Genomic DNA, 26,923 nt, shown 5'->3' on the forward strand with positions numbered 1-26,923 from the left:
ATTGCACTGGGTTTGAAATTCGGGGGGAAGTGGTTCGTACCCAGATCTACCATGGGTTTGTACCACAGGTCCAAGACCAAATGGTAGAACCATTTCTAGAGTGACCTACAGGTACGACAAAAATCAAATTAGGATTGTTTGTGCTTGCCATGGGTTTCACATGTCGCCGAAGAATTTATCCAAAGACGCAAGTCGACCATCAAAAAAACCCGTAAAACAACACATCATTTCGGAATGGCAATCATGCAAACTCGGCTCAGAGCTGATTATTGATTTCTCTTTGCAAGGAGACTGATCAATGGTGTACCGGCGAGCACTCTTATTGAAGTAGCAAAAACTCAAGCTTATTGAAATGGCAATTAAGATAAGATTAGCGAGGTTGGGATGTAGGAACAGACAATTTTACAGAGTTGTGGCTGCTGATAGTACTTGTCGCAGAGATGGCAAACATCTTGAAGTCTTGGGTTACTACGATCCATTAATAGGTCAAGATGGCGGTGAGCGAATGGGGCTCAATTTTGATAGAGTAAAGTACTAGTTGTCAGTTGGTGCCCAGCCATCAAAACCTGTTCAACACATTCTTTTCCGAGCTGGAGTTCTGCCTCCACTGCCAATGCTTGCAATGGAACACAAAAACGACCCGTGAAATTCGTCCAATAGATCCTTTGAATGGCAAGTTTCTAGTTCCCAAAAAGCGTGCTGATGAAGATGAGATGTTGAATATATAACAGCCAAAAAACTAAAGTTCCTCCTCTCTTTTCTAAATCTTTGAATGTTCTAGTCATACTTGGATCACAGTGAAGAGCCTGATTCTGGATCGCATTGTAAACATTAGAGCTGAGCAACGTTTGGTGGAAATTGGGTGTTCTTCATGTCTGGGTCTTGCCCCTTTGTATCCAGATGGTAAAAGATTCTAGATTTCTTCTTCTTTGTGTGCCTCCTTTTTTTTTATGGAGAATTGTGGATTTCATTTGAAGCTTTTGTTTTATAAGATGGATGTGGCTACTTTCTTTTTCAAAAAAAAGTGTACCAGGGGGGGTGAGGGGTTTTTTTTTTCTTGTTTTGCTTTTGATTTTTTTTTTGTTAGGGTTGAGGAAGAATTTTTCATATCATTCTATTTTTCAAAATAAAGGCCTACGTTTGGTTTTTGTTTTTCATAAGAACTGAAAAGACTGAATAGACTTCTATAAAATTACAAAGTAGACCAATTTCAGGGGTATTTAAGTAAAAAAGAAAGTAAATATTTTTAAAATATGGGTTCTTTTAAAAAAATTGCTGACATGGCTCCCTATGAGCATCATGGGAGAAAGGGATATTAATATAGGTAGGATGGGAGAAATTGAGACATGTACTACAATGACAATATTGATTTTTTGAAATTGTGAGAGAGACAATGTTCTATTTCTCTAGGGTTTTTATTTGCTTTGTAAACTATTTGTAGTTTTAATTTAGTAACTATATGAAATAGACCGCTATATTTTAAAAATTCGGAAATTAATCGGAAATCGGATCGGATTTTGAAAACACATCCAATTCCGATCCAATTATTTTTTGAAAAAATTAGATATCGAAATTTCGGATATCGGAACACAAATATCATGGCCAAATTCGGAAAAACATAGGATCGGAATTCGGAAATTTTGGATTTTCAAAAAAGAGAGGCACCCTACTTATTGTAAATACTTAGTAGTAGTAGTTGAGCTCCTTAAGTTACAAACAATGGACATAAACATCACAGAATAAAAGAGAGCCTATTCACGAGGAAACTTTCATTAAAGACATCAACGTCATAGTATCGAATCTTGATCAACTCATCCAAGACCAGACCATTGTGTTGTTCGAGGTTCATGTCGACAAAGAAGCGAATGGATAACAAGGACGACACGGTCGAATCGTGTGAACTTCTTAGAGTCAGGTAGAAATAATCCTACAAATCACCGATGAATTTTCTCAGTATGGTTCTTGGATTTGATCACAAATTTTGATGCATGTTATAGCCAAATTTACGAGCACATTACCAACAAGTTTGTATCGAAGAACATTATTCGTCATCAGTTTTGTGATACTCTTGTTCGGAACTTAACTAGTTTAACACATGGTCTCGCTTATCAAGGTATGTCCGTGAAACATTCTGGATATAATCCCAATATAAAGATTGTGGTAGAAGTTGACGTTATGACGAGTAAACTGCGACAAGGGAGAACACTGAGGGCGAAAGAGAAAAGCAATTGACCAGGGAAGATTCTTCAAAAAATTGTTTTCGACTAGGGGGGTGTTTGTTTTTTCTACTTATAAGTGCTTGATATTTATAAGTGTCAAACACTTATAAGTGCTACTTATAAGTAGGTCCTAAAACCTGCTTGTTTTTTCAAGCACTTATAAGTAGCGACATTACAATTTTACCCATATTTTAATAACACATGTACTCTCTTGTCGAAGTTAATGACGATCATATAAGAAATCAATTTAATGGAAGTAGAAATATATTCATATAGACCATGCATTAAACAATCCACAATAGACATACTGTTTATTATGATAATCATGAAGTACTATTGGAAAGAAATTAACTTCTTTTCATTTGCATCAACTCATTTGCTAATTGGTTAGTTATGTAATTTTATATGCGTCCATGGGTAGTTATGTAATTTTATGTCTAATCCCAACTTATAAGTTGGCGTAGTTGGCGTAAGTAGGATTTTATAGCTTACAACTTTCGGCCTACTTATAAGTTTTTTTGACCATTGACTACTTATAAGTGGGAAAAAAACAAATGGGTAAAAACAAGTGGTCCACCACTTACAAGTGCTTATAAGTAGTCTAGCTAGCACTTATAAGTAGGAAAAACAAACACCGTACCCCCTAGGACTTGATCTACGACTAGTGCTTATTTGTTTTCGTTATAATGTAATGTAGGGTGAACACAATACACTGATGTATCACATATGACATATCATTGTGCTGTGGTACTTAAATTCATAGTCGGTAAGTTCAGATTATGATCTGGACAATTTTGTTGATTTACTACATATCATATCAGACTTATGAGTAACCTTTTCTCAAGGTCAAAAAGTGTATTTATGATGTTTTGTGATGCCTTTATCAGTTTAGGTTTTAGTGACATAGAGTAATATTCATATTACCACCTTAATCTTCTGGTTCACAATATATTGGAGGTTAACGAACATTACCCCTACTAGATGAGCCTACTAGATGGGAAATTAGAGTCTCTCTCTAAATATACAATAAAAAAACACAGTCCTAAGTTGACTTTTTTTTTTGTGTGTACTTAGAGTGAGACCCTAATTTCCCCCTCATCTAGTGGGGGTAATACTAGTTAACCCTATATTGGATCCTTTTCTTTTGGTAGAGAAAGGAAATTTTAGATGTACTAACTCATCTTTATTTGTCAACGAAAATCCTGTTTGATGTTTCTAATAAGATGTGATATTTGGACGACAGCAAGAGTATAGAGGCTTCTATCTATTTTTGTTGCTGTTGATAAACTGCGTCTAGAAAGAAGAAGAAGAAGAAGAAAGGACCAATCTGTAGTAAAAATAATGTCATAGTCTAAGCACAAGTAAAGGAGATACTGAATTGAACCTTTCTATATATGTCAATCCCACATTCAGAGCAACTTGTGAAACTATTAAGTACTATATGCAAATAGAAAAGATATTTGCCATGCAAAATACCTGTTCTCGACCAATTTGATACACAAGGTGATAGTTCCACGTCACGTATTCCCGAGTACTGTACTTCCTCCTGAGCTCATAACTCCACGTCTCCACCTCAAAATGGTATGACATTTGTGTAACGAATACAGCCTTCATTTCTGTTTACACTCACCGATTAGCCTTGAAAGAGTGCCGTACTACTGAAAAATCCTACCAACATAGCAAACTTCTGCCTCAGGGTTACAGTGTTGTCGAGATAAAAATTATCACGATACAGTCAAGGGAGATTTCTTCCTGATTGATGTAAGAGCAGAAAAAGAATTCAACCTCTATGGAAAAATATGGAAGAGATCTAGAACTTCAAATAATACTCAATCGCCAAGGCAAACCTAATCTATGGCAGAGCAGCATCACTTATCTCTGTAGAGATTACTGTGTAGACTAGTTACAGCGTATGTCCTCCCTCTTCCTCGACCTGTATACTGTAACAAGAACCCATGCTCTCCCTCGGTCCAAAAGAATTGTTAATGCCTTATGGGGACATAAACAGCATTTACCCTTATTAATTTGTTCACATTCATTGAGAGGAATGTAGGCTAATACTAGAAGAAAATCACAATTTACAGTATTATATTCTGCTACAGAACTGAAAGAATTGGCAAGTTATTTGCAAAAGAATGTGTATATATATTGTTAGTTAAGCAACATTCTTTTTCATCTAACATCTGATAAATTATGAAAAGATGAATCAGTAACAGGTCGATAACCCTCCTCCTTCATTTCTTTAGTCAATCTCTTTACCTCTGCACGTATTTCTTTAATCTGAGGATGCAACTGATCTCCAACAACAAATACATGAAGCTGGTTCTTGATATCAATCCAGCTACACCCTGGCTCCTTTGACACCCTTTTACGTTTCATTATACTTCTCACCCTTTGAACATCTTCCCATCTTCCCATGGAAGAATAGATACTAGACAGCAGTACATAAGCAGAAGATTCTGGTGAACCCAACGCCAATAATTTCTCTCCGCATATGCTCCTATATCATAACTACGATAGTTCCGCAAGCACCTAGTAAAATCCGCCACAAACACAACCCGTGGTCGATAGGAACCGATTCAATGAATGCTTTGGCTTCATGGAGCTGCCCAGCACGGCTGAGGAGATCAACCATGCAAGCATAATGATCTACTTTTGGGTCTAAGCCATAGTCATCAACCATCAACTTGAAGTAACCCTGACCTGTTTCCACAAAGCCCATGTGACTACAAGCTGAAAGTAGGTTCACAAACGTGACATGGTCTGGTATTGTACCGCTCAATCGCATCTCCTCAAAGAGTTCTAAAGCTTCCATACCACGTCCATTCTGAGAAAGCCCAGATATCATAGAATTCCATGATATAACATCTCTCCCAGGCATTGTTCTAAAGACAAAGCTTCCATCATCGAGGTTTCCACATTTTGTATACATGGATGACAAGGCACTTCCAATCGGAAGTTCCAGACCAAATCCATACTTGATCGTACGGGCATGGATTTGCTTCCCTTGCTCCAAAGCAGCAAGGCTTGAACAGGCTTTGAGAATACTAGCCATAGTTACCTCATTTGGCAAAATTCCCTCCATCTCCATTCTACGATACAAGCCCAAAGCCTCTTCATTCTCTCCATTTTGCACATACCCTGCTATCATTGAACTCCACAGCACAGTATCAGCTTCGTGTAACTGATCAAACCCCTTTCGTGCATCACAAGTGCAACCACATTTAGCATACATGTCAACAAGTGCGGTTCTTATAAACACTTGCGATTCAAATCCCAACTTCAGTATATAATCATGAACTTGTTTTCCTTCTACAATTGCACTCGCATTACTACAAGCATTAAGCACCCCAACAAGGGTGAACTTACTAGGCGTAAGCCCAGAAAACTGCATCTCAGAAAACAACCTCAAAGCTTTATCCGAATCCCCGCCTTGTGCATAACCAGTTATCATTGCAGACCAAGTAACAGAATTCTTCTCACCTAACAGCTCAAACGTACGAAGTGCTTCCTCTAAATTCCCACATTTCGCATACATTGTTACAAGAGCATTCCCAACAGCAACAAACGACAACAACCCATTCTTAACCGCAAGACAATGAATCTGCTTACTAACATCAACAAATTCATTATCAACAAAAGAACTCAAAACACTAGTAAACACAAACTCACTCTCCTCCCTCTCTTCTCTCCTCATAATTTTAAACAGCTCCACAGCCTCAACACCTCTTCTCTCCACCGCATACCCCGATATCATGGAAGACCAAGAAACCGAATTCCTTTCAGGCATTTTATCAAACACTTTTCTCCCTTCAAAAACAAGCCCAACCTTACAATACATATTCAAAAGAGAACTCCCAACAAACACATCCCCACAATTCCCAGTCTTAATAGCAACACAATGAGCTTGTTTTCCCTCATAAACATTCACCACAGCGGTAAAAACACCCGCGAAAGTGAACGGATTCGGTAAAGTATTCTCATTTCTCATTCTTTGAAAAAGTTGCATGACTAAACAAGAAGACCCATTTACATGTACTCCTTTTTGAGTATACCCATTTATTATACAGTTCCAAGAAACAACATCTTTGTGTTGGATTTCTTCGAACTGAAGTTTTGCTTGTGTTAATAAGTTGCATTTTGCGTAAAGGTTAACGAGTGAGTTGGCGAGGTAATTGTCGGATTTAAGTAAACCTGTTTTGATGATGTGGGCGTGTAATGCTTGTCCTTTTTTAAGGTTTTTTTGACTTGTGTAAGTTGAGAGTGTTGTGAAGATGCTACGTTGAGTACTCATTCATCAATTTTTATTTATTTTTTTTTTTTTTTTGTTATTCAAATTTTTTAGTGCTTGCCTGATAATAACATTTAATGCAGGAAGGCTTGCTCTTAGTTTGCAGAAAGTGTCCTGGGTAAATGTGGGTGGCTTCGTAAGCTTACACATTCTTTCATCTGCCAAATTGTGATTGGTTCTCAAAAGGCAGCTCAATGAGTGTGGCATTGGCATAAAATTCTTCCAAGTTGTAGTGAGCTCGTTGATGTGGACAACCTGAAATTTGTGGCAGAAAAACCATCACCAATATTTGATGATATAGTCAATGATGAAGCTATTCTTTGTAACTACAGTGTAAATGACCATCATTATGATATGGGCTATTACTTGGCTTATGGTATTTATCTTAATTATGTCACCTTGATTCAAACGATTGCTAAACCGACTATTGTACAAGACAAACATTTTGCAAAAAAGCAAGAAGCTACTAGAAAAGACATAGAGCGGGAAGCGTTTGGTATATTACATACAGCGTTGGGCTATTTTAGCTTAATCCGTGCGGTTATGGTATTTGGAGAACATGGCGATTCGTTATAAGGGCTTGCATTATTTTACACAATATGATTGTGGAAGATGAACGTGAAACGGATATCCCGATATATTCCTGATTTGGAAACACCAAGTAGAAGGTGCTCCCAAGATGAACGCCACTTTGTTCTATCTCGTTGGGCATCCGGCGTCGAGAGGGGTTCGTTCAAAAGTTGTTCATGATAGATTGAAGAATGACTTAGTCGAGCATTTGTGGAGTAAGTGGGGGACTTAATTTCTATTTTTATTTGCACTTCATTTAGACTTTGTGTTTATTTATCGTTTCAATTTCTATGTATTTGTGTTCCAAGTTTATTTCTATGTATTTGTAGTTTTATGAAAGGGTTTCTGTATATGAGAATTTTGAAAATACAAATTTTTTTTAGAATGATAAAAAGTATCAACTTTAAATTAAAAGAAAATATTCAATTAAAGTACATTCTAATTAAAATTAAAATTAAAATACAAACTTAAATTAAAGTACGTCATTAATTAAAAGACATAAATTAAAAGACAAATTAAAATACTCAAATTAAAAAACATACAAACTCAAATTAAAAGACATATAAACTCAAATTTAGACTATGCACTACTTTGACTACTACCAGTGATATTGCCAAGTCGATTCTTCATTTTTTGTAAAATTTCTGCCCTTTTGAGTTGCCAAATTTCGCGCTCGTCTTCGGGTAATCTTTCTAATTTCATTCCTAATATTTTCGCATCATTTTCATCTTCTCGAACTCGGAGCGCATCTTTCTTCAATTGAAGTTTTTCTTTTTGGATTTGAAGGTTCCAATCCATTGAACTTTTCTTCAATTGAAGTTTTTCGAATTCCATCTCATCTTTCTTCAACTGTCTTTGAGCTTCCAATTCATAGCCTTCTTTGGTGGTTTTAGAAAGTTTCATCAGAAAATCATCAAGTTTCTTAGCGGATTTCTCCACTTTAGAATCACCTTCTTCTTTCTCTTTTTGTCTTCTTTCTTTCCAAGAGGTCTATCCTCAAGCCCATGAACTTGGTGTGGATCATAATCCATTGATTGAGTTGTCGCAGTTGATATTTGAATTGATGAACCTCTTTCCCCACTATTTGACTTCGACTTTTTTGTGGGATACAAATCATTTCTCAACTGTAGCCTCTTCCATTTGGGTGAGTCTTTCACCATATTATAGCATTGCATCCACTTCCAAACCCCATTATGCATCGCATATGCACTTATTGCTTTCTCAACCTACCAATTAAGCAAAAACTAAATTAGAATTGAAAAATATATTTGTTAATCAAAATAACAAATAAAAAGTAAATACTTACCATCATATTGTCATTATAGCCACTTGGAGGAGATGCTTGAATTTTAGAAAGAATAGCATGAAACTTGTTGATATTAGCTTGAATAATAGACCAACGGTGTTTCATACCCGTCAAGTTGCGTTCGGTCATTCTTCCTAAATTTGCATGAAATGCATTTGGAATTCTAGCCCAAAAATCGTTCGACTTTTGCTCATTTCCTACTACATCATCTTGACTAACTTGTAGCCAACTATTGGTGAGAGCAATATCTTCTTCTTGTATCCATGAAGCCCCTCTTGATTTTGATTTTGGTTCTTGACTCATTGTTGTTTTAAGAATAGAGAGTAAAGAGTAGAGAATAAATAGTAGAAAGTAGAGAAAAGAAGTTAGTGTAAAAATATGGGGTGAATGTTTCAATTTATAGGGTTAGAAAGAAATAGCCGTTTTTTGGCCGTTTTTTGCCTGTTGTTGTAATTGAAAGCACGCAGCTTTAGAAAAACCGCGCGGTTTTGCCAAAACCGAGTCATAGAATACTATTTAGCAGCCCAAGCCCACGCGGTTTTGCCAAAACCGCGTAAGTGATTTGATACAGTACCAAACCTGGAATCAAATATTGGTCGATTTTGTGTTTTTTTTTTGTGTTTTCATCAACATGTAGCTCTCCTGAAGTTGAAAAAATACCAAATTCTTAAGAATTTGGTGTTTGATGCTAGGTTGATATCACTGCTAAAGATGCTCTTAGGAGTGATATCAACCTAACATCAAACACCAAATTTCAAGAATTTGGTGTTTTTTCAACTTCAGGAGAGTGACATGTTGATGAAAACACCAAAAAATAACCAAAGCTAGCACCAAATCAGCCAATATTTGGTGCTAGCTTTGGTACTGTATCAAATCTCTCACGCGGTTTTGGAAAAACCGCACGGTTTTTCTAACACCGCATGGGCTTGGGCTTCTATGGCGCGGTTTTGCTAAAACCGCGTGAGAGATTGGAAAAGAAAATAAATAATAAAGTTGATGTGCGAGACATTGCGCGGTTTTCTCAAAACCGCGTGGGCTTGGGCTTTTAAGATGGGCTTCATTGGCGCGGTTTTGGGAAAACCACGTAGGCTATATGGCGCAGTTTATCCAAAACCGCGTCATTTGATGTCGAGAATTTGATGTTGCTCCTAAAGTTGCTTAGTGTTTTTTTGGTAGCTCTCCTAAAGATGCTCTAAGAAGATAGAATTATTTGTTTCAGTTGGCACACGCCATGTTCTTTTGAATCCCTGAATAAAAACAGTGTTGCCCATTGCCCCAAATCCACAGACATAGCAAACCTTTGTTGTGTTTGTGAAGCCTTGTTAATTGCAAGGCCCAAAATATCGATATCGATGAATATATCGGTGTATCCAAAAATCGATATATATCGGATATATCAGAAATATTGGATATATCTATTTTTGTTGACTAGTCAAAATTTTGTTTTGTATGTTGATATATCGGAAATATCGTCGATTATATTAGAAATATCGACCATATATCAGTCAAAATCAACAATATCGGTCAAAATCGATATATCAATCGATATATATCGTTATATCAGAAATTCTACTATATATCGGAAAAAAAATGTTTTATATTCGGTGGATATATATCAAAAATATCGATGTCAGTGTACCAAAATACCAATATATATCGGCAATATATCAATGATATTTTGGTCCATGGTTAATTAGGTGATTTAGGTCAACCAATTGAAACTCATAGGGCTGTTTGTTACACTGTTTTAAGTCCACCGGTATTATTGCTGCACCCTTAGTCGACCTGCAAACTAGTAGTATGTGATCGCCTATTAGATTCCTACTGGTGTTTTATGTGTCCGTATCTGCTGTTTGTTTGCAGATCAAGTGATCGACTGTATACCACGTCCCACCAGTTAAATGCAAATGTAAAATATGACAAATAAATGAAAAATAAGAAATCATTCAGCAAATAGTTGAGCTTAAATAATTTACACTTAAATAAGCGTCTTTCAAGTTTCAATGTCTCTACATACTGACAACCTGAAGCAGTTTCTATCAGTGCTCTGTTACAAAACAGAACCTATATGCTTCAAAATTCTAGAGGATTATTAAAGAGCCAGGTTTGTATGGAAACCCTTTGCTTTGCTGGCTTACCAATCATGTACAGAATGTGGAATACATAAAGGCTCTGCCACAAAAACTACTCCCAAATTGATTTACAGATCAACGTACAGTTGGCATAAGAACTAGAGCTACAGCATCCCTGTTCAAGGTTTGGTGTACATTGGAACTGGTTGATCAGAAGACTTGTTTAAACTTTCCTGCTCGACTTTTTCGCTGACTGGTTCTTCGATTGACATAGAACCAATGTCTAAAACCTGGTAGTAGGGGAGAATAATAGTTAGCTTTTAAGAGGTGGATGCATATCGATGCGTTTGTGTGTGTGTGTGTGTGCGTGTCTCAAACCATACCCTTGCGCATGAAGTATCGTCGGCCATCCTATCCGTTCCTTCGCCATGCAACACAACTCCTTTTTGATCGTCCTGGAGAAAAAATAATGTTCTTTAGGTCAGAAATCTTTTTCTTGGCAAGACGCCCTTCAAGTGGACCTATTTGTTGTCCCACTCAATAAGTGATACCAACAATGAAAGTGAGATAACGGCATTTACACTATCTAACACGAACAATAAACAAAAAACTACCAGATCCTTCACCTCAGGTTCGATAACTTCTCTTTTCACATTTGCGTTCTGCAAGTTGTTTGACAGAGGCTTGCTGTATGAAAAGTAGAATGTTAGTAACCTGCAATATATAGAGCCTAGCAGGAATGGAAGAAAGAAAAGATATTTCACCGCTCAGTATCTTCCATGTCAGAATCAGGATCCGATCTCTCATCTGCATCTTCTTCATCTTCATCTGCCTGAGCATCCAAACATTTAATCCGTCAAGTTTCTAACATGAAGTTGGAATAGGAAGTAGAATAGATACCAAAATAAAAACGCATACAAACAAAATCAGCTTTCAACATGGAAAGTGTATCTGATGCAAAAAGAGTCAAAGAGGCATCTTGTTCTCAGAACCAAATTACTAAACCCGAACTAGCTTGAACCAATAAATTGCAAAGATAACAACAACGAATAACTAAAAGCAAATGCAGTACAATATATATAAATAGAAGATGCAGAAATACACCTCTGGGAACTCGGTGTCAGGTGGACGTTCCTGAAACTGGACGCTTGGAGCATGTCGTAGCTTTGTGAGATTGTCAAGAAGTTTCACTCTTATTTCCTCCAATAACTGTCGTGAATTCTTATTCTCCATGTTGCTGGGAGCAACATGAAGATTGTAGTCTGGACCAAAATATTCATAATATTCATCATGCTATGCATCTTGTCATCAACTTCAATCCCAAAGCGCAACTCCCTGTCTGCTTGAAAAATAACAGAATGTGACTAATAGAGGAATTACAAGAAGTTACTCTCATAAAATAAAAAAAATAATATATATATATATATATATATATATATATATATATATATATATATATATATATATATTGTGTCTTAATTGTGTTTTAAGAACCTCTCTTGAAAATTCAAGTTACAAAACACAATTAAGACACAAAAATTCAATACACACATACGACGTTCAGTTAAAGTACAAATTGAAAATACAGGGTAAAGTATATACCTCATAGCACCAACAACGAGCAACATTGCGGATGGTATAACCACCACCACCCACAAGCAGTAGCGGCACATTAAATGATCTCATATATCTGACACACTCTGCATGACCTTTAATGGAAAGATTAAAGCAGCCTAACCTATCTCCAGACAAGGAATCAGCACCACATTGTAGAACCACAGCACCAGGCCTGAAAACTTCCATTACCTTCCCCACGATTGGTTTGAACAAGGACTGGTAGGTCTCATCATCAATTCCATCATCCAGAGGAACATTAAGGGAGTAGTATTTCCCTTTTCCATGTCCAACATCACGGACATCTCCTGTCCCCGGAAAATAATCGCCAAATTTATGAAATGAAACAGTCATGACCCTGTCGGTTGTATAGAAAGCTTCCTCTACGCCGTCTCCATGATGGATATCAATGTCAACATAAAGAACACGCTGCAACATAGATGAAAATTTATCAACACCTATGGGGGAGAGAGAGGCCTACAAGAGAATATGATACATGAATGGATTTAAAAGAACAGGGTCCATGAATTGGGGGGTTGAGTTTTTCTTCTTACGGGCAGCAGTACATACACTGCCATCCGGGGGGGGGGGCGCATATATTCACTTTTCAAAAGAATCAGAGTATTCTTCTTTCTTATATTTTCCTTTTAGCCTTAACCAATACTTCCTAGGGCTAACTTGGAGCATTTAAAAGCAACCTTCTTTGAGGATGTATCTACTGACGGGCTACCAATATCAAGAGGAAGGAGATGCAATCTGAGTGTCGTATAAATCGAGTATTCTCTTTATCTCCCAGATGACTGCTCCCACATTTGTTTGAGGAAAGGAAAGTGAATGATGGGGTGCCAAATATTTGGGATGTCACAAGTCTATTAAATGTTTGTCCATTTCCACTTATCTGACTTTTTTCCCTAGTAAGGAGCTGTTTGTGAATTGTGATAACAAAATGTTGAAACTAAGAAAGCAGACTTCACTTCAATTAATAATGTCGGTAACTAAGCTTGAATGGACAAGAAAATATAACAAGTCAAAAGAAAATAATATATATCAATCATAAAAAGTTGGGGAAAATAAAGTAAATAAACAATGGATAGTGACCAACCTCGTGCTGCTTGAGAAGTTCCAAAATCGCAAGAACAATGTCGTTAACATAACAAAACCCAGAAGCTTCACATTTCTTGGCATGATGAAGCCCACCAGCCCAGTTTATTGCAATATCACAAAGCCCGTGGTTCAACTTCACAGCACCGCCAACTGAACCGCCAGCATAAGTCTGACAGTAATTGTATAGTCCATCAAATACAGGGCAATCTTCACCAACATTGAACCTCTTCAGCTGCCTCAGTTGATCCTGCTGTGTTTCTGGGGTGATGCTCCTTAGAAAAGTCACATAATCATCAGCGTGGAACCGGCAAAGGTCCCTATCTCTAGCAGGAAAGGGCTTGAGGACCTGCATATGTTGAAGCAGTCCGTAATGGGCGAGGAGAGCATGGGTCATGCGAATGCGATGTGGCTTCATTGGGTGACCCTGTCCGTAGTAATAATTGCCAACTTCTGGGTCATAGAAATATGATATTTTCCGTTTTACTCCATCAGGGCCAGATGGAAGAGAGTTACCTCCAATTTCCATCACCCAAACGAGTATACACCCACAGCTGAAATCAAAATAATATTCAGATACAGAAAAGGAAGCAACAACCTTGAACACAAGAGCATTTAAGAGCCGAATTGTCAAAATGAGCATTCAGAATAACACATTAAACAGCCCAATAACACAATTCACATTGAAGTAACCAAACATACGAAAAAAAGCTAGATAAATCCAACATAAAACTTAACCCTTCTGTAGTATAACTATATGCAACCTTGATAATGTCATAATATTGAACACGCAAAATCTTAAAGGTGAAGTTTTTTGTTCTTGTGAATCTCGAATGGAGATTCAAGCAATCCTGTCTTTACTTATTAGTGGATTCATATTAAATCTGAAAACCAATGATTCCCAAATAGGGGGTGATATGTCTCTGACACGGCAACATCACACCATTTTTAGTTTGAAACTTTTTTTAAAAAAAAAGACGATACAAACACCCAATACGATCTAGCAACCAATTCGAAGTATCCAAGTACCATAGCTCATAACTAATTCTTCCACTCAACTAGGTCACTGTAGGTTATTCTGGTACTACTTCTCTACACGTAATGTCATGAGGAGACTCTTCACAATACAAACCCAAAATTAATCGACCCTTCCACAATTCAGTTATTTTCATCTACAAATTTGGGTTTTCAATATTTGATCCACACACACACACAAAAAAACGAACAGAACTATATTTTCTAATCATGTATTTACTTAAGATTCTCATTATGTTAACCTTAACCTACTTTTTACAATCTACAGTAAACTTCAAAATATAAACAAAGTAACTTGCATTTTACTTTTAATTTTATTTGGATTTAAAACTAACGTTTGATTTACACAACATGAATAACAATTTTCTACACGACGAAATATCATAAAGATTAAAACTTTAAGCTTCTAGTTAACATGCAAATTAATAGTGGAAAAAGAGTAGAGCGAGAGAGAGGTGTTGTTATTTTTTTTATACCTTCAGAAGCGTCGCCAAGTATTTTCTAGTGGCTTCTTTAGACTGCAATGAACAAACAAAGTGTTCTGTTTTTTCTCTCCTTTGTTTTTTTTTTTACTTGTTCGTATTTATAGAGGTCGGGTTGTTAGGGGAAGAGGAAATTGTTGCACCGTGCAACTCTTTTGACTTGACATTGTTTTATTTGTGGGGAGGCTTGTTCAGTTTTTTTCAGGATAGGCGTGCTAGAATCAAAGTGACAATGGTTATAAAAAATGATTTCAGTTGTAATTGTACGTCATGATGAATTTGATAAGAATATGTACGCTAATGCATTTTATTGATCTCGTACCATTTATTTATATAAATATTTCCATTTTAGATTCATTCCAGTTTCATTAAGTTTAACATTCTCGAGCTAGTTACCAAACAAAAAAAACAGCTCTCCGTTTGCTAATATATGAAGCTGAGTACGATGAGACGGCCACAATGTAGTCATATGAAGCTGCTGAGGTTATTTATTTATTTGTTACTAGTGAAAGCAGTGGTAGCTACACAAGTTTTGGCTTCTCTTGATGTTAATAAACGGTATGATCACGTACTACTTTTGAAAAATTTCTTTCTGAAATTAATTGTTAGAAGAATTCGATCTAGAGCTATAGCTACGAGTTTGAGCATCCAATGGCACGACAAAACTGGTAACACTATCAAAGTATAATACCAACTAAGCACAACCACCATGATTGTCTTAAAATTATGGTTTAGATGTTCTAGAAATAGTATGAGCTAATTACTACAAAACCACAAGTCATTAGAGTAATTAAGAAGTTTTCATATTCGTTAGGTGGTATACAAATTGGCCAATTAACCATTATATTTTCAGCTTTAGGGACAGAGAAGAAGATTTAAGAACGCCTCTTAAGAGCACTCCAACGGTGTCTACAAAGAGATAATACGGAAATTGATTAGAGTAGGAGGACACCAAAGCTTCATTCAACAAGTGAAACAATAAGGAAACCATAAACGAAGGAACTGCAGCATTTTTCCATTTTGCATATTCAGATCATTAAATCAAAATTCGAGGGTACTGTCAAATTTGGAAGTATCTACAAAAGGCAGCTTTCTGATGGTGTGCCAGTAGCCGTTCAGGTACTAAAGGATGGTGTAAAGTAGGAGTGTAAAAAAAAAATCGTTGACCCATCATCTGGTAGGGTACCCGGTCTTCACCCGCCACCCAAACTTGTTCTGCCCCGCCACCGTTTTTACGCGGTCGGGCTATGGGTGTAGGTTCTATGCTCAAACCCGACCCGTCAAGCCGCCCGACCCACACAGTGTCAAAAGTCGTTGACCCGCATAATTTCAAGACTCTAATTTTAATATTTTTGTATTTTGTTTATATTTTATTTTAACTTTTGTAGGAATTTGAAAGATATGAACACAAACTTATGAGTTCAACATCAATTTCAAATATTCATGTTTGAACATTGGGCAAATATCAAAAGTTCAAATTTAACTTTCGAATTTTGGAGAAGATGAATCATTCATCCTTGTATTAATTTCGAATTCTTATTTTAGTTTATATTTTATTGTTTAGTACCATAGATTCTTGCTCTCATCTTCATTTTATCATGCTATGAAAAATAATTAATTTACAAATAATAAATCATAAGAAAAAAATTTCAAATTTACAGATATGGTTTTGGGTTCAAGTTCAAGTTTTTTTATTTTTGTTTATTTTTTATTGATTGATTCCATTTTTTTCTCTATGTTATGAATTGGAAATATATTATTTGCATAATTAGAAAGTTTTTTTTTTTGTGAAATTGGGTTAAAATGATAATTTCCACCCCACCCGAATGACCCGTCCAAAACCCGCCCCGTAAGCTGACCCAACAGGCCGGGTGATGGTACTAAGACATGACACTTCAACCGCCCCGCCCCGTCGGGGATCACTGGATTTGTATTCCCAGCCCCCGCCCCGACCCATCACTATTTGGCCCGCGATTGACCCAAATCACCCTGTATTACACTGTACCCCTAGTGTGAAGCATGTATCTAAATTGTAGTAGTGTGAAGCATGTATCTAAATTGTAGTTTATGAGTAGCGTGAACTTAATGGGAAAATTTTGCCATCCAAACTTAGTTAGACTCTATGGATTTTCCTATCTTGGCAGAGGTTCAAAAGCCCTCATCTATGAATACACACAGGGCTAAGAACTTTAGATAAGATTTTATTTGAGAATCAAGAGTGGGAAAAGTTGTATGGGATTGCAACAGGCACATCAAAGGGGCTCTCCTATTTGCATAATGTGCTCATTGATTCAAGTATTTGTCCTAAGATTAAGAATTACAGACTAACTAAGCTTTATAACAAATATTGGAATCCTGTCTCATTCTCAAACTTTAATGTGATTTATTCATATGCTGCTTTAGAGTTCCAGAAGCCGGCATAACCAATAACAAGCGTCGTTGATGTTTACTGCTTTGGATTAATGTTATTTGAAGTTCTTTGCAGTTGTTGTAAGAATACTAATGTCAGGGATCACTCCTTTCATATGAAAATTTGGGAGATGTTTAAGAATGGACGATTTGACAAACGTAGGGAGGGCCTTGGCATTGAGGAGAAGGACAGAGTAAAAGCAGAGACATTGTCTTCTGTTGCATTAAGATGTGTCCATTACATGCCCCAGCGTAGGCCTTCAATGAGCATTGTGGTGAAGAGGCTCGAGGGGAGAATCCCACTCAAATTTCGAGTCATGAGCGACAAAGCGAGAGCAATCTTTAATCTTCAATCTATTTTGTGGAACATGTCTGGAAATATTTCAAATCCTGATTTCCGCAAGTTCAAACCTTAGTCCCACATCGGGCGCTTGAATGTGTTTCTAACACTATATAAGTCAATTTGTCACAGTATGTTTCGCCGAGCTAGGTAACTCCTGCTTGTAACCTTAGTGGGGAATAAAATTTGATGAATTGTTAGGGCATGGGGCCTATCAAGCGTGTAGTGCTTCGACCCTGTATTTGTCAGGCCCACCCGAAAGGGGGCATCACAGTGATGTACGGAGTCTAGGCTAGGTAGCGAGAGGGGTACCGCCTAATTAAACATGGGTTAACGAACATTACCCCCCACTAGATGAGCCAATTAGACCCTCCTAAATACACACAAAAATTGATTTTTTTTTTTTTTGTACTTAGGGGGGAGACCCTAATTTCCCCAATCTAGTAAGGGGGAAATCTTAATTAGCTCATCTAGGGGGGGTAATACTAGTTAACCCATTCAACATTCAACTTTTTTATTTGTTAAATTACTAATACATAGCCCAAGCCCAACCGAAACCCAGTTAAAAACGCCCAACCAAATACCAAAAAGTCCAACAACCTTTGTTGACTTTAATAATGATCTACTACTCTTGTTGCCCCTTATTATCCTGCCCACACTCCATAAGTTTTTAGATCTGTCATGTCATAAATTAGATCCAAAGGTTAGGATTGCTTTTGGGAGGCCCACAATGTCCTTTTTATTAGATAGATAAAGTTACATTTTTTATATCTTTTATAATCAAATGAATTATTGTAAATTGTTAGATATGTTTTTGTTCTCAAGCACTCTCTCCCGTCTATAAAAATCAAATTTGCAAATCCAACCGGTAAAAATATGGGTCAAAAGTTCAATTTCGTAAACAACTTAAGTTCGGATGTCTTGTAATATATATATATATATATATATATATATATATATATATATATATATATATATATATATATATAACTTTGGATGTCTTGTAATATTTTATAATCACATGACCTATTACCTCATTCTTATCAGACTGTTTAATTATAGAAACCATGGACGCCCAACTTACCCAAGCATCATCATACATACACAATGAAACGGTACAAGAGTTCATCCAGAACCAACGAGCAGCCCAAATTGGGGTTAGATGTCCTTAAAAACGATTTTTTTCGTGTACTGGCTTTCTTACTTATTCCCACGTTATTGGTTTTCTCATCTATACTCATACTTTTAGCTTGAATCAATATGTCTAAGGCCCTACGGATAGCTGTTTCTGGCACTGCTCCACTACACCAAGAGCGTGCACTATCCCACACAATGGATTCTGATGTAACTATGGGAGACTCATTAACACAACACCGGTTATCTCATGAGGCTACAGTCTGCAGTGAATCATATAGCCAGACAACTGTCAGTCAAGCAGCGCACGTACTCTATGTCCACCATGAACATGCGTTCGCTCCTTCAGTTAGGACCCTCTCGGCGTTCAATAGCTCAACGTGCACATAGACAGCGGGAGGAAGTCCTACGAGTTTCAGCCATCCCTTTCCCAAAGGGATCGCAGATATCCTCCTTCCCTAACTCACGGCCTCATAGTGGAAACAGCAATACATTCATTCGATGCAACAAGTTTCGCTACAACCACCCAACGAGCAGATAAATAAAAGAATATTGTCATTGTTGACACTCTTTCACCCCAGCCGTACATAAACTCACAACCTGCTGGAGTGTCATATGCTGGATGTTCTTCTGGCGCAACTCAGCATGAGCAACTTCAGCCCCGGTTTTCATCTTGGGTCATCTTCCTTGGGGAGCAACATGTAAATACTATGTCCAAACTTCAATATTTCCGTACTAAACAATTATAAATTACGAAACAAATTGAATACTAATTGTTTTTTCCCCACTGAAATTAGCTCCACAAACAATACGCCTCCAAGCAGTACTGAGTCGGATGTTCCCGCTCAAGGCGCTATTAGCCACGAGGAAATTTCTGAAGAACCATCCGAATATTCCGACGAAGAATACTATGACATTGACGAACTTGAAAATCCAACCGAAACAATACCTTTTATCCCGGTCGAGCGTCATTACCTTGGGGAACTAGATGTTCAATGTCAGTCTTGTTTCGATTTACATTGGAGCCCCGAGCAACTCTCCAGTTCAATTAAAAAACCCTTTATTCGGATCATGCTATCTCCAAGGAAAAATAAAACTGCCCTCACTTGATCCACTGCCTCTTTCGCTTGAATCACTCTTCGAAGGTAACGATTGGCTTGCACGGGATTTTCGGAAGAACATTCGGGGATATAATGCTTGCAATGCATTCACTAGCCTTGGCGTTAAAGCCAACAACCGAATCTTGAAAGGACGTGGACCAAAGTCGTTCACTATACATGGAGAGTTGTGCCATAAGATTGGATCACTTTTACCTAATGAACATGTCGACCCAAAATACACCTAGTTATACATTTATGATGCAGGTGTGGCTTTGGATTATCGACAACAGCGTAACAAACATTTACTCAAAATAATCGGCAAGTCTGACTTCCTCTCCATCTAGTTCCTACAACACAATTACACCTTATTCATCAGTATTCAGTCAGTCTGAAAAATATATAAAACTAACATGCACACAGGTGTGGGAGTCAGAGGTCAAGAGATCAGGCATCTGGTTTTTATTGGAGTTAAATATAGATATACAAAAGTGTTACGTATGTTTGCCTCACCTGCAACTGTGGTTCAAGAAAATCAAGCATGATTGCTGGAAGTAAACCTTTAACACCACCTCCATCTATGCTCAACACTGTAATCATCTTCCCCTTACTAGCCCTGTTCGCTAACAATGTACTAGCCCTATTCGTTATCAATAACAATTTTCAAGATATTAAGGGGGTGTTTGTTTTTTGCTACTTATAAGTGCTTACTAATTATTCTCAATGTAAGTGGTGGACCACTTTTTTTTTTCGAGTGTTTGTTTTTCAGCTACTTATAAGTAGTAGACCCTTTATTTTGGTATATTTTGCTATTTATAAGTGCCAAAAGCCCAAAAGTGTAAGTAGGAAAACTTGACTTACAGAAACTTATAAGTAGTAAGCACTTAAGTAGAAAAAAAACAAATTGCTAAAATTTAACAACTCTTGAAATAAGTGGGAGAAATTAAGTCAAATTTGGGTGACTTATTTGTAAGATTACCAAAATTTGAAGTGGCTGGTTTTAAGTTCAGACTTCAGAACAATTTCACTCAGTTCACCAAACATTCATTCGAACTTTCAGTTCAGTCAGTTCAACATTCATATATTGAATTCAGAACTCAAAGTTTTATCCAATGATGGCTAAGCTAAAGAGATGCAACTCTGTAGCTGTTAGTGGAAACAGATCTTACCAGGAATGGTTTTGCCTGCCTGAGACCCGGCAACTCCATGCATGAAACCAAAGAATCCTCATCTACCTTCAAGAATTCATATGCAAGGTATACATCCTCGATTGTAGCAACTTCGTAAAGTAAAGGCATTTTTTTAATGCACGCTATATCCTGGTATAAGTGCACAAGCGTGTTTTCAAACAGATCAATGACAATAAGTATGGCAGGCAAACTAAATTTTATACTTTCTTCATTTTACAATCTATGCTACTAAGCTACCAGATGCCAGCTAGTTTAGTCAGTAGAGTTTGTGGGAATAACAAAGGCAAAGGGGGGAGCACGAAGGATGGATATGGATGGTTGGAGTGGTGGTCGACTGATGAACTCCAATCAAGTTGAGAAAGCAAGTTTTGTAAAGATGATAGCAACAATGGAGGATAAGTTTTAGCAACCAAGAAACATGTCCACAGACTTGGGTAGCAGAGATGAGATGTTGATGGAGTGGAGTACATCAAAGATATCCCCAATAGGTGATCAACCAAGAATAAGTAGAGCTAGGATTCGCTCGTGAACATAGACAAATAAATCTCCAAGTGAAGTCAAATTATGCTTGACGATTCTAAAAGAGTAGAGGACCAACCTACCAAAGAGATGACCAGAAGGGATAGTTGAGATCGTGAGAGATATAACATTACCACAATAAACATAATTGAATGGATGAATAGGTTCAGGCCTAGAATATAAACTATAAAGTAAGCGGCGTCTGAGCCTCATCAAGTAGATTATATCTTTCAATCGATGGATTGTCCTTAGAACAGTGCAAAACATGATATACAAATAAACACAGATAGCAAAGAGCATTGAATATCTCCTATACCTTCCTTGGAACAGAAGTGGCCTGTAAATGAGCGAGTAATCCAAGCCAATAAGCGTTTGACTTGGTTTCAGCTTCATGTCTCATCACAAGAGTTCGTTTGCCTGCAACATTTGCAAGAGAAGCACTGTGAGAGTTTATCTCTATTGATATAAGGACCAAAAGACCTAGCGGATTCAAACACAATGCTCAACGATTAGAAAACAAAATTTTGATCAGTCCTTAATTTGGATGCTACCATCCCCTACAGAACTGAAACTAGCATCACGTAAGGGATGGAGAAAAAACTTCCCGAGTGGATGGAGAAAAACTAACCCTGTCCAATTCCCTCTGGGCGATCATGTTGCTATGCAGACCTCTAAGAACGTTCTTGCACGCATCAACAGCTTTGTAGACCTGAAATTAAGACCAGGCCTTATAAATAGTAGTGAAGTGAAAAAAGAAAAATGGAAATGGGTATAATATAACAATGTTATGAATTGCAATAAGTGCAAACCTTGGCAGGAGTTGATGTTACCGATACCACATACCACCCAAGCTTCAGCCTATCAAACAGGCTCAATTCAAAGGACACATCATCGTTAATCCTAAAAATCTCAAACTGTAAGTAAAACAGCCTGCGCAGCAAAACAAGGCATTTTAAATAATCAACAGTAATAATAAACCACAGGGGCTTGCGTAACTTGTTCCAAAGAAGTTTTTGACAAGAATTACAGTTCCTGCACATTTATACAGTTCCAATGAATTGGGGAAAGAATACAAAAAGAGAAAAAGAAAAAGAAAATTCATACAACCATATTCAAATGTTGTGAAAAGATAAGGACCCAATTAATTCTACTTTGTCATTTTCAATTGCAATTTGTTTATTATGAAACAGCAGAGAAGATTTCTAAAAAGCAATTTGTAAAAACATCTCTGTCGCCCTAACTGGGTGCTGATAAAATGACAGACTAAAGGAAGTTCACTTCATATTTCTCTCAATTGAAACAGTAAAGAACATGTTCTAACTTCAATAGGCTTCCACAGGACTAAACAAATACTCTCGTTGTAGTCTTACAAGGCAGTGTTGGTATAATTAGTACTTTCAGTAGCTAAACGTAAGCTACATAAAGTAAAAGAATCACCAAAAGGTTTGAATAGCTGAATATAATGAGAAAATGTTCTAGAACTTACACTCGTGTACAAGTCTATTACCATGGCCATACTAATAGACACTAAAAATCTTAACATTTTTAGCTGCAGTGGTTACCGAGAATTTATGATCTCTGCCAGCAGCCCCAATGTGATGCCGAAGAATAATGGATGACCACTAAGATTTATTTGTAAATCATTCTTGAGCAAGTCACTGGAATTCAATGGTTCATCTGTAAAGCAACCAAAGGGTTTTTTAAGCTTTTCGTAATATGATAGAAGTTGTCTTTGCTGGGAACAAATTTGATTTCTTCAAAGCCCAAAGCAAAACAACAAAGTCCATCAGTAACATCTAATGAACTCAATGATTCATCTTACATACTTAGAAGACGACAGTTGGTCATCCACAACCAATGTCTCCTACCGATCCAAAAAAAGAAAAAGAAAAAAACAGTATCTCCTGGATGTGAGTAGTAGCTTACCATTTCCACGCAAACTACTGTTTACAGAATCAAAAAGATCTTGTCCGTCAGTTGTAAAGCCACAACTGTTTGGTGCCGGTCCAGCAATATAAGCACATGCCCTCTCATCAGTATCTTTCAAGAATACCTGGCAATTAAAAAAGTTATCCTGATATAACAATAAAGAAATTACCCCGAGACCACAATAACACCATGTAGTTCTTTGGAATTCGAACCGTTGAACATATGAGTTGTTAGAGTTCTACAGGACAGTTGGGACATTTCCCACCAAAGGGTCCCCACGACCCAAACATTTTTATGTTTCTATCATGTAAACCTTACTATTTTCCTATATAAAGATGCGTGAGAGAAGGCTGAAATCAATCAAGGGCCATACTCTCTTTTTTTCCAAAATTTATTCTTCATTAACATTAATATAATTTTACTTGAACATACGACAACCATGCTTCTTTAGAGATTCAGAATATGACAATGATGCTAATAATTTTTTTTTTTATATAATTAATGCTAATAAATATTAATTATACTAGCTCCGGTTTCTTACTTGTTGAGACTGAAGATCAGATGGTGAAGGTCGAAACATGATTGGATCGAATCCATGCACTTGCTCAGCACTTCTCCTCGCGGTAATTGTCCCCAGATAATCCAGAATGCAAGATTCAATTTCATCCTCTGTAAAATCTCCCACAATACTCACATGAAAGAAGCAACAAAGGGGAATATATAGTTTTGAGATGTTTCTGAGATACCTCCATATTATCACCGAAAAATTGATTCATGACAGCACTTTTCACAGTCTGTAGCGATAAGTTCTCTAATGACTGTGGTGTAGGCTCAACAAACCGCTCATCTCCATTCAACATTGCTACCATGAGCTTGTGAACAGTTGATCGTTCTAAGCTTTTAGGAATGGACCGATAATATGATAAATATAGTTGTCTCGCTCTATCAAATGCATCATTATGCTGCAGAGCAATGATAGACATTATAAGGAGCAACACAACAACATATGCTAATTTCGTCAAATAAACAAAATGCGTCCAAAGTGTGTACGTGTATAAGAGCCTCGAATGATTACTCAAAACAAGTAGAAAGTTTAATCGTCAGTTTAGATAGACGCTGCCAATTGTGCACCTTTGAATGATTTAAGGTGTGCTTGGCTTTCTCAAAGGAAATATGGAGGTTGACACTGGATTTTAAAAAGTCCAGATGGTGTATATATTATGTAATAGATTATGTGTATATATTCATGGGTGACACAAACAGAAATGTAAGTGTTCGCGTGAATAAGTAACTGAACTTTTTTGCATTGTCTTATGCAGGTATAATTTAATGGCGTCTTCCATATACATCTTAAACACGATAAAAACAAGAAGGAATTAAAAAGTAACTCATGGCATGTGTGAGGGACAGAAGATGTTATCAAATAAAAGTACTAATAACAGTCAGAAGTTATTAATTGAATCATCTTACCTCAAGTACCATATGAAGTAGTTGGAAAGCGAAATTCCATACAAATAAACTCCTCATTAGACTCCAGAGAGCAATTAATGAGGTGGTTCACACAGAAAAGTTCTACCTGAGAAAAAAAATGAACAAAACAAATTGAGTTTTAGCACCACATTCCTAGAGTTCTATATCGACAGCATCATTTGCGAAATTGTGTCCTTGACCAGAACTGTTCATAGTCAGTTAATTTTTTTCGCTTCCTATTTTAATGACGAAACTACAAAGAGTGAAAAGTATTCCTTGAAGAAGTTATCACATGTGATATCCATAAGCAAATGAATCATCAACTAGAATGTAAATCCAATTAGATCACTACCCTCCATGATTAACAATATAATGTTGCAATCTGAATAGTTTCTGTATTTAAAATTCATATGCACATTTTAGCAAAAGAATTGTCTACACTAAGAGTTCACCATTTACATTACAGATATCCTATACCAACTTTTTCTTTCTGTTTCCTTCTTCATTATTGCTTTTTAAATTTAATTAATCTTCTTATCTGTTATTGTACATGTAGGCAATCTCTGCCTACTTTGCTCGATATATATTCACTTTACCGAGGAAAATATAACAATAACAATAACTATAAGAAAAGGCAACAACGACATACTAATAGCATACCTGTTCCCTTGAAAATGTACCCACGCGGTCGCCCTCACTAAGAGTTCGCACCCCAACTATGACATCTCCCCTTGACTCAGACTTTTCATTTGCTCTTCCACCACCAACTATCAGCCGCATGACACCACTCCTGGCTTCATTCTTTGTGATCTACAAGCATACAAACCAACACAAAAATGTTATAAGCAATCTCCTTGGTATTTCTCTTTTGTGCAATTTATCCTTTATTTAGCTGTGATGATACCGTTTTTTTCTTCGTTAAAGAAAGTAAATGTGACGATGTCATTAGTTGAGTAGTAGACTCAACGTAAAGGAAAAAACTCTTGGGTTTATGACCAGTTACTTACTAAAGCGCATCAAATAGATGATGCTCCATAAAACTTGACATGTGAGATGCACAGAAGGATAATGCGATATTTTTTAAGAGATGAACAAGAAACTAGAAGAAAAAACATCCAACCAGAAATTATGTAGTCATGCATGCATCATATGCTATATAGCCTCTCAAGTTTCACATAATTAAACTGATTAGTGTTCATCTTGTAAGCAAGGAAACCAGATAATTTACTGGAATTCCATTTGATTGTATATAGTTATTGGTTGCACCCTGATTCTTGGAGGGCAGACAACAGACTCAACCAAATGTATTACTTCAATCAGTTTACCATGTTTCTATAGGGATCTCCCGTAGATGGACCCAAAAACAGGCATACATTCTATCAACATGCATTTTAAATGAGTGAACGGACATGCATTCTTGCACTTTAAAATGAAGAATGTAATAATTAAGTCAGTGCTATTTCTCCTTCAATTGATCGTGACCAATTTGGAATACAAAGTCTCATTTGGTTTCCCCAACATGTGGTTTTATTGTACGGGAAAATGAGGCTATCACGCCGAACCACGTAATCTCTTGTATGTTTATTACAATTATTGTATATATTTGTATGTGAGTGCGTTATCGTTTCTTCCTTACTGCTATTCATTGTGAATTTGTGATGCCGTTTAGATCAAAGACAATATTTAGATCAACAAGACAATAATAATAATAATAATAAACTTTATATAATAAATTGAAAGCTACACTAATATTTATGAAAAAAACTCTTAAATAAATTTTATCATAATTTTTAAAGAAATGTAAATACAATTATAAATTGCTACTTTATTACAACCCAAAATATTGACAATAATAGCTAATACAAAATAAAATTGAGAAATTCGCAATGTAATTGAATGAAAGAGAACCCCTTGAAAAATCTGCAACACAAAATTAAAATTTATTTGCAAATTGTTAAATTTTAATTTTAGTTAATAATTTATTTTCTTTATATTTTATGGAAACATAAAAAAAATATATAGAATGATTTGGAGAGAATCAAATAAATATTTGTTTAGATTTTAATTAACTAGAATTAATTACTAGTTAAAAGAGATGGTGGATATGTAGGGTGGACGGGTGCTTAGGAGACTTTTCGCTCCTAA

The 26,923-nt window shown here is 36.5% G+C and overlaps 2 protein-coding genes and 1 pseudogene across 6 annotated transcripts; all 3 read right to left on the reverse strand.

Annotated features, from left to right (window-relative positions):
* Positions 1-4,340: 4,340 nt before the first annotated feature.
* On the reverse strand, positions 4,341-6,762 carry LOC147491404 (pentatricopeptide repeat-containing protein At2g33680 pseudogene; annotated as a pseudogene).
* A 3,569-nt stretch (positions 6,763-10,331) lies between these two features.
* Positions 10,332-14,826, reverse strand: LOC147491405 (histone deacetylase 19-like). The gene is given in 9 exon segments (XM_086566234.1): positions 10,332-10,748; positions 10,842-10,913; positions 11,073-11,145; positions 11,223-11,290; positions 11,563-11,748; positions 11,750-11,797; positions 12,061-12,501; positions 13,175-13,727; positions 14,685-14,826. Coding segments are annotated over 8 exon segments (1,527 nt in total). The 5' UTR covers positions 13,703-13,727; positions 14,685-14,826; the 3' UTR covers positions 10,332-10,637.
* Positions 14,827-18,466: 3,640 nt separating this feature from the next.
* Positions 18,467-25,930, reverse strand: LOC147491406 (stromal processing peptidase, chloroplastic-like). Of its 5 annotated transcripts, XR_015198296.1 has the most exons (9): positions 25,439-25,608; positions 24,779-24,884; positions 24,055-24,270; positions 23,850-23,977; positions 23,306-23,432; positions 22,008-22,088; positions 21,696-21,796; positions 20,840-20,989; positions 18,467-20,020 (listed from the first exon to the last, which is right to left on the reverse strand). XR_015198296.1 is itself a non-coding variant. In XM_086565431.1 (8 exons), the coding sequence occupies exons 6-8, from the start codon at positions 21,777-21,779 to the stop codon at positions 19,976-19,978; spliced, it is 279 nt and encodes a 92-aa protein (XP_086421557.1). In that variant the 5' UTR covers positions 21,780-21,796; positions 22,008-22,088; positions 23,306-23,432; positions 23,850-24,270; positions 24,779-24,884; positions 25,439-25,901; the 3' UTR covers positions 18,467-19,975. The 5 variants fall into 5 exon arrangements, 4 of the variants coding, with proteins under 4 accessions (XP_086421557.1, XP_086421556.1, XP_086421554.1 ...); XM_086565431.1 differs by having other exon boundaries at positions 23,850-24,270; positions 25,439-25,901; XM_086565430.1 differs by lacking the exons at positions 18,467-20,020; positions 20,840-20,989; positions 21,696-21,796; positions 22,008-22,088 and adding an exon at positions 22,316-23,056 and having other exon boundaries at positions 25,439-25,616.
* Between the last annotated feature and the right edge of the window lie 993 nt (positions 25,931-26,923).

The sequence above is a fragment of the Coptis chinensis genome, chromosome 6, assembly GCF_015680905.1.
Source record: "Coptis chinensis isolate HL-2020 chromosome 6, ASM1568090v1, whole genome shotgun sequence".
In the NCBI taxonomy this organism is placed as follows: Eukaryota; Viridiplantae; Streptophyta; class Magnoliopsida; order Ranunculales; family Ranunculaceae; genus Coptis; species Coptis chinensis.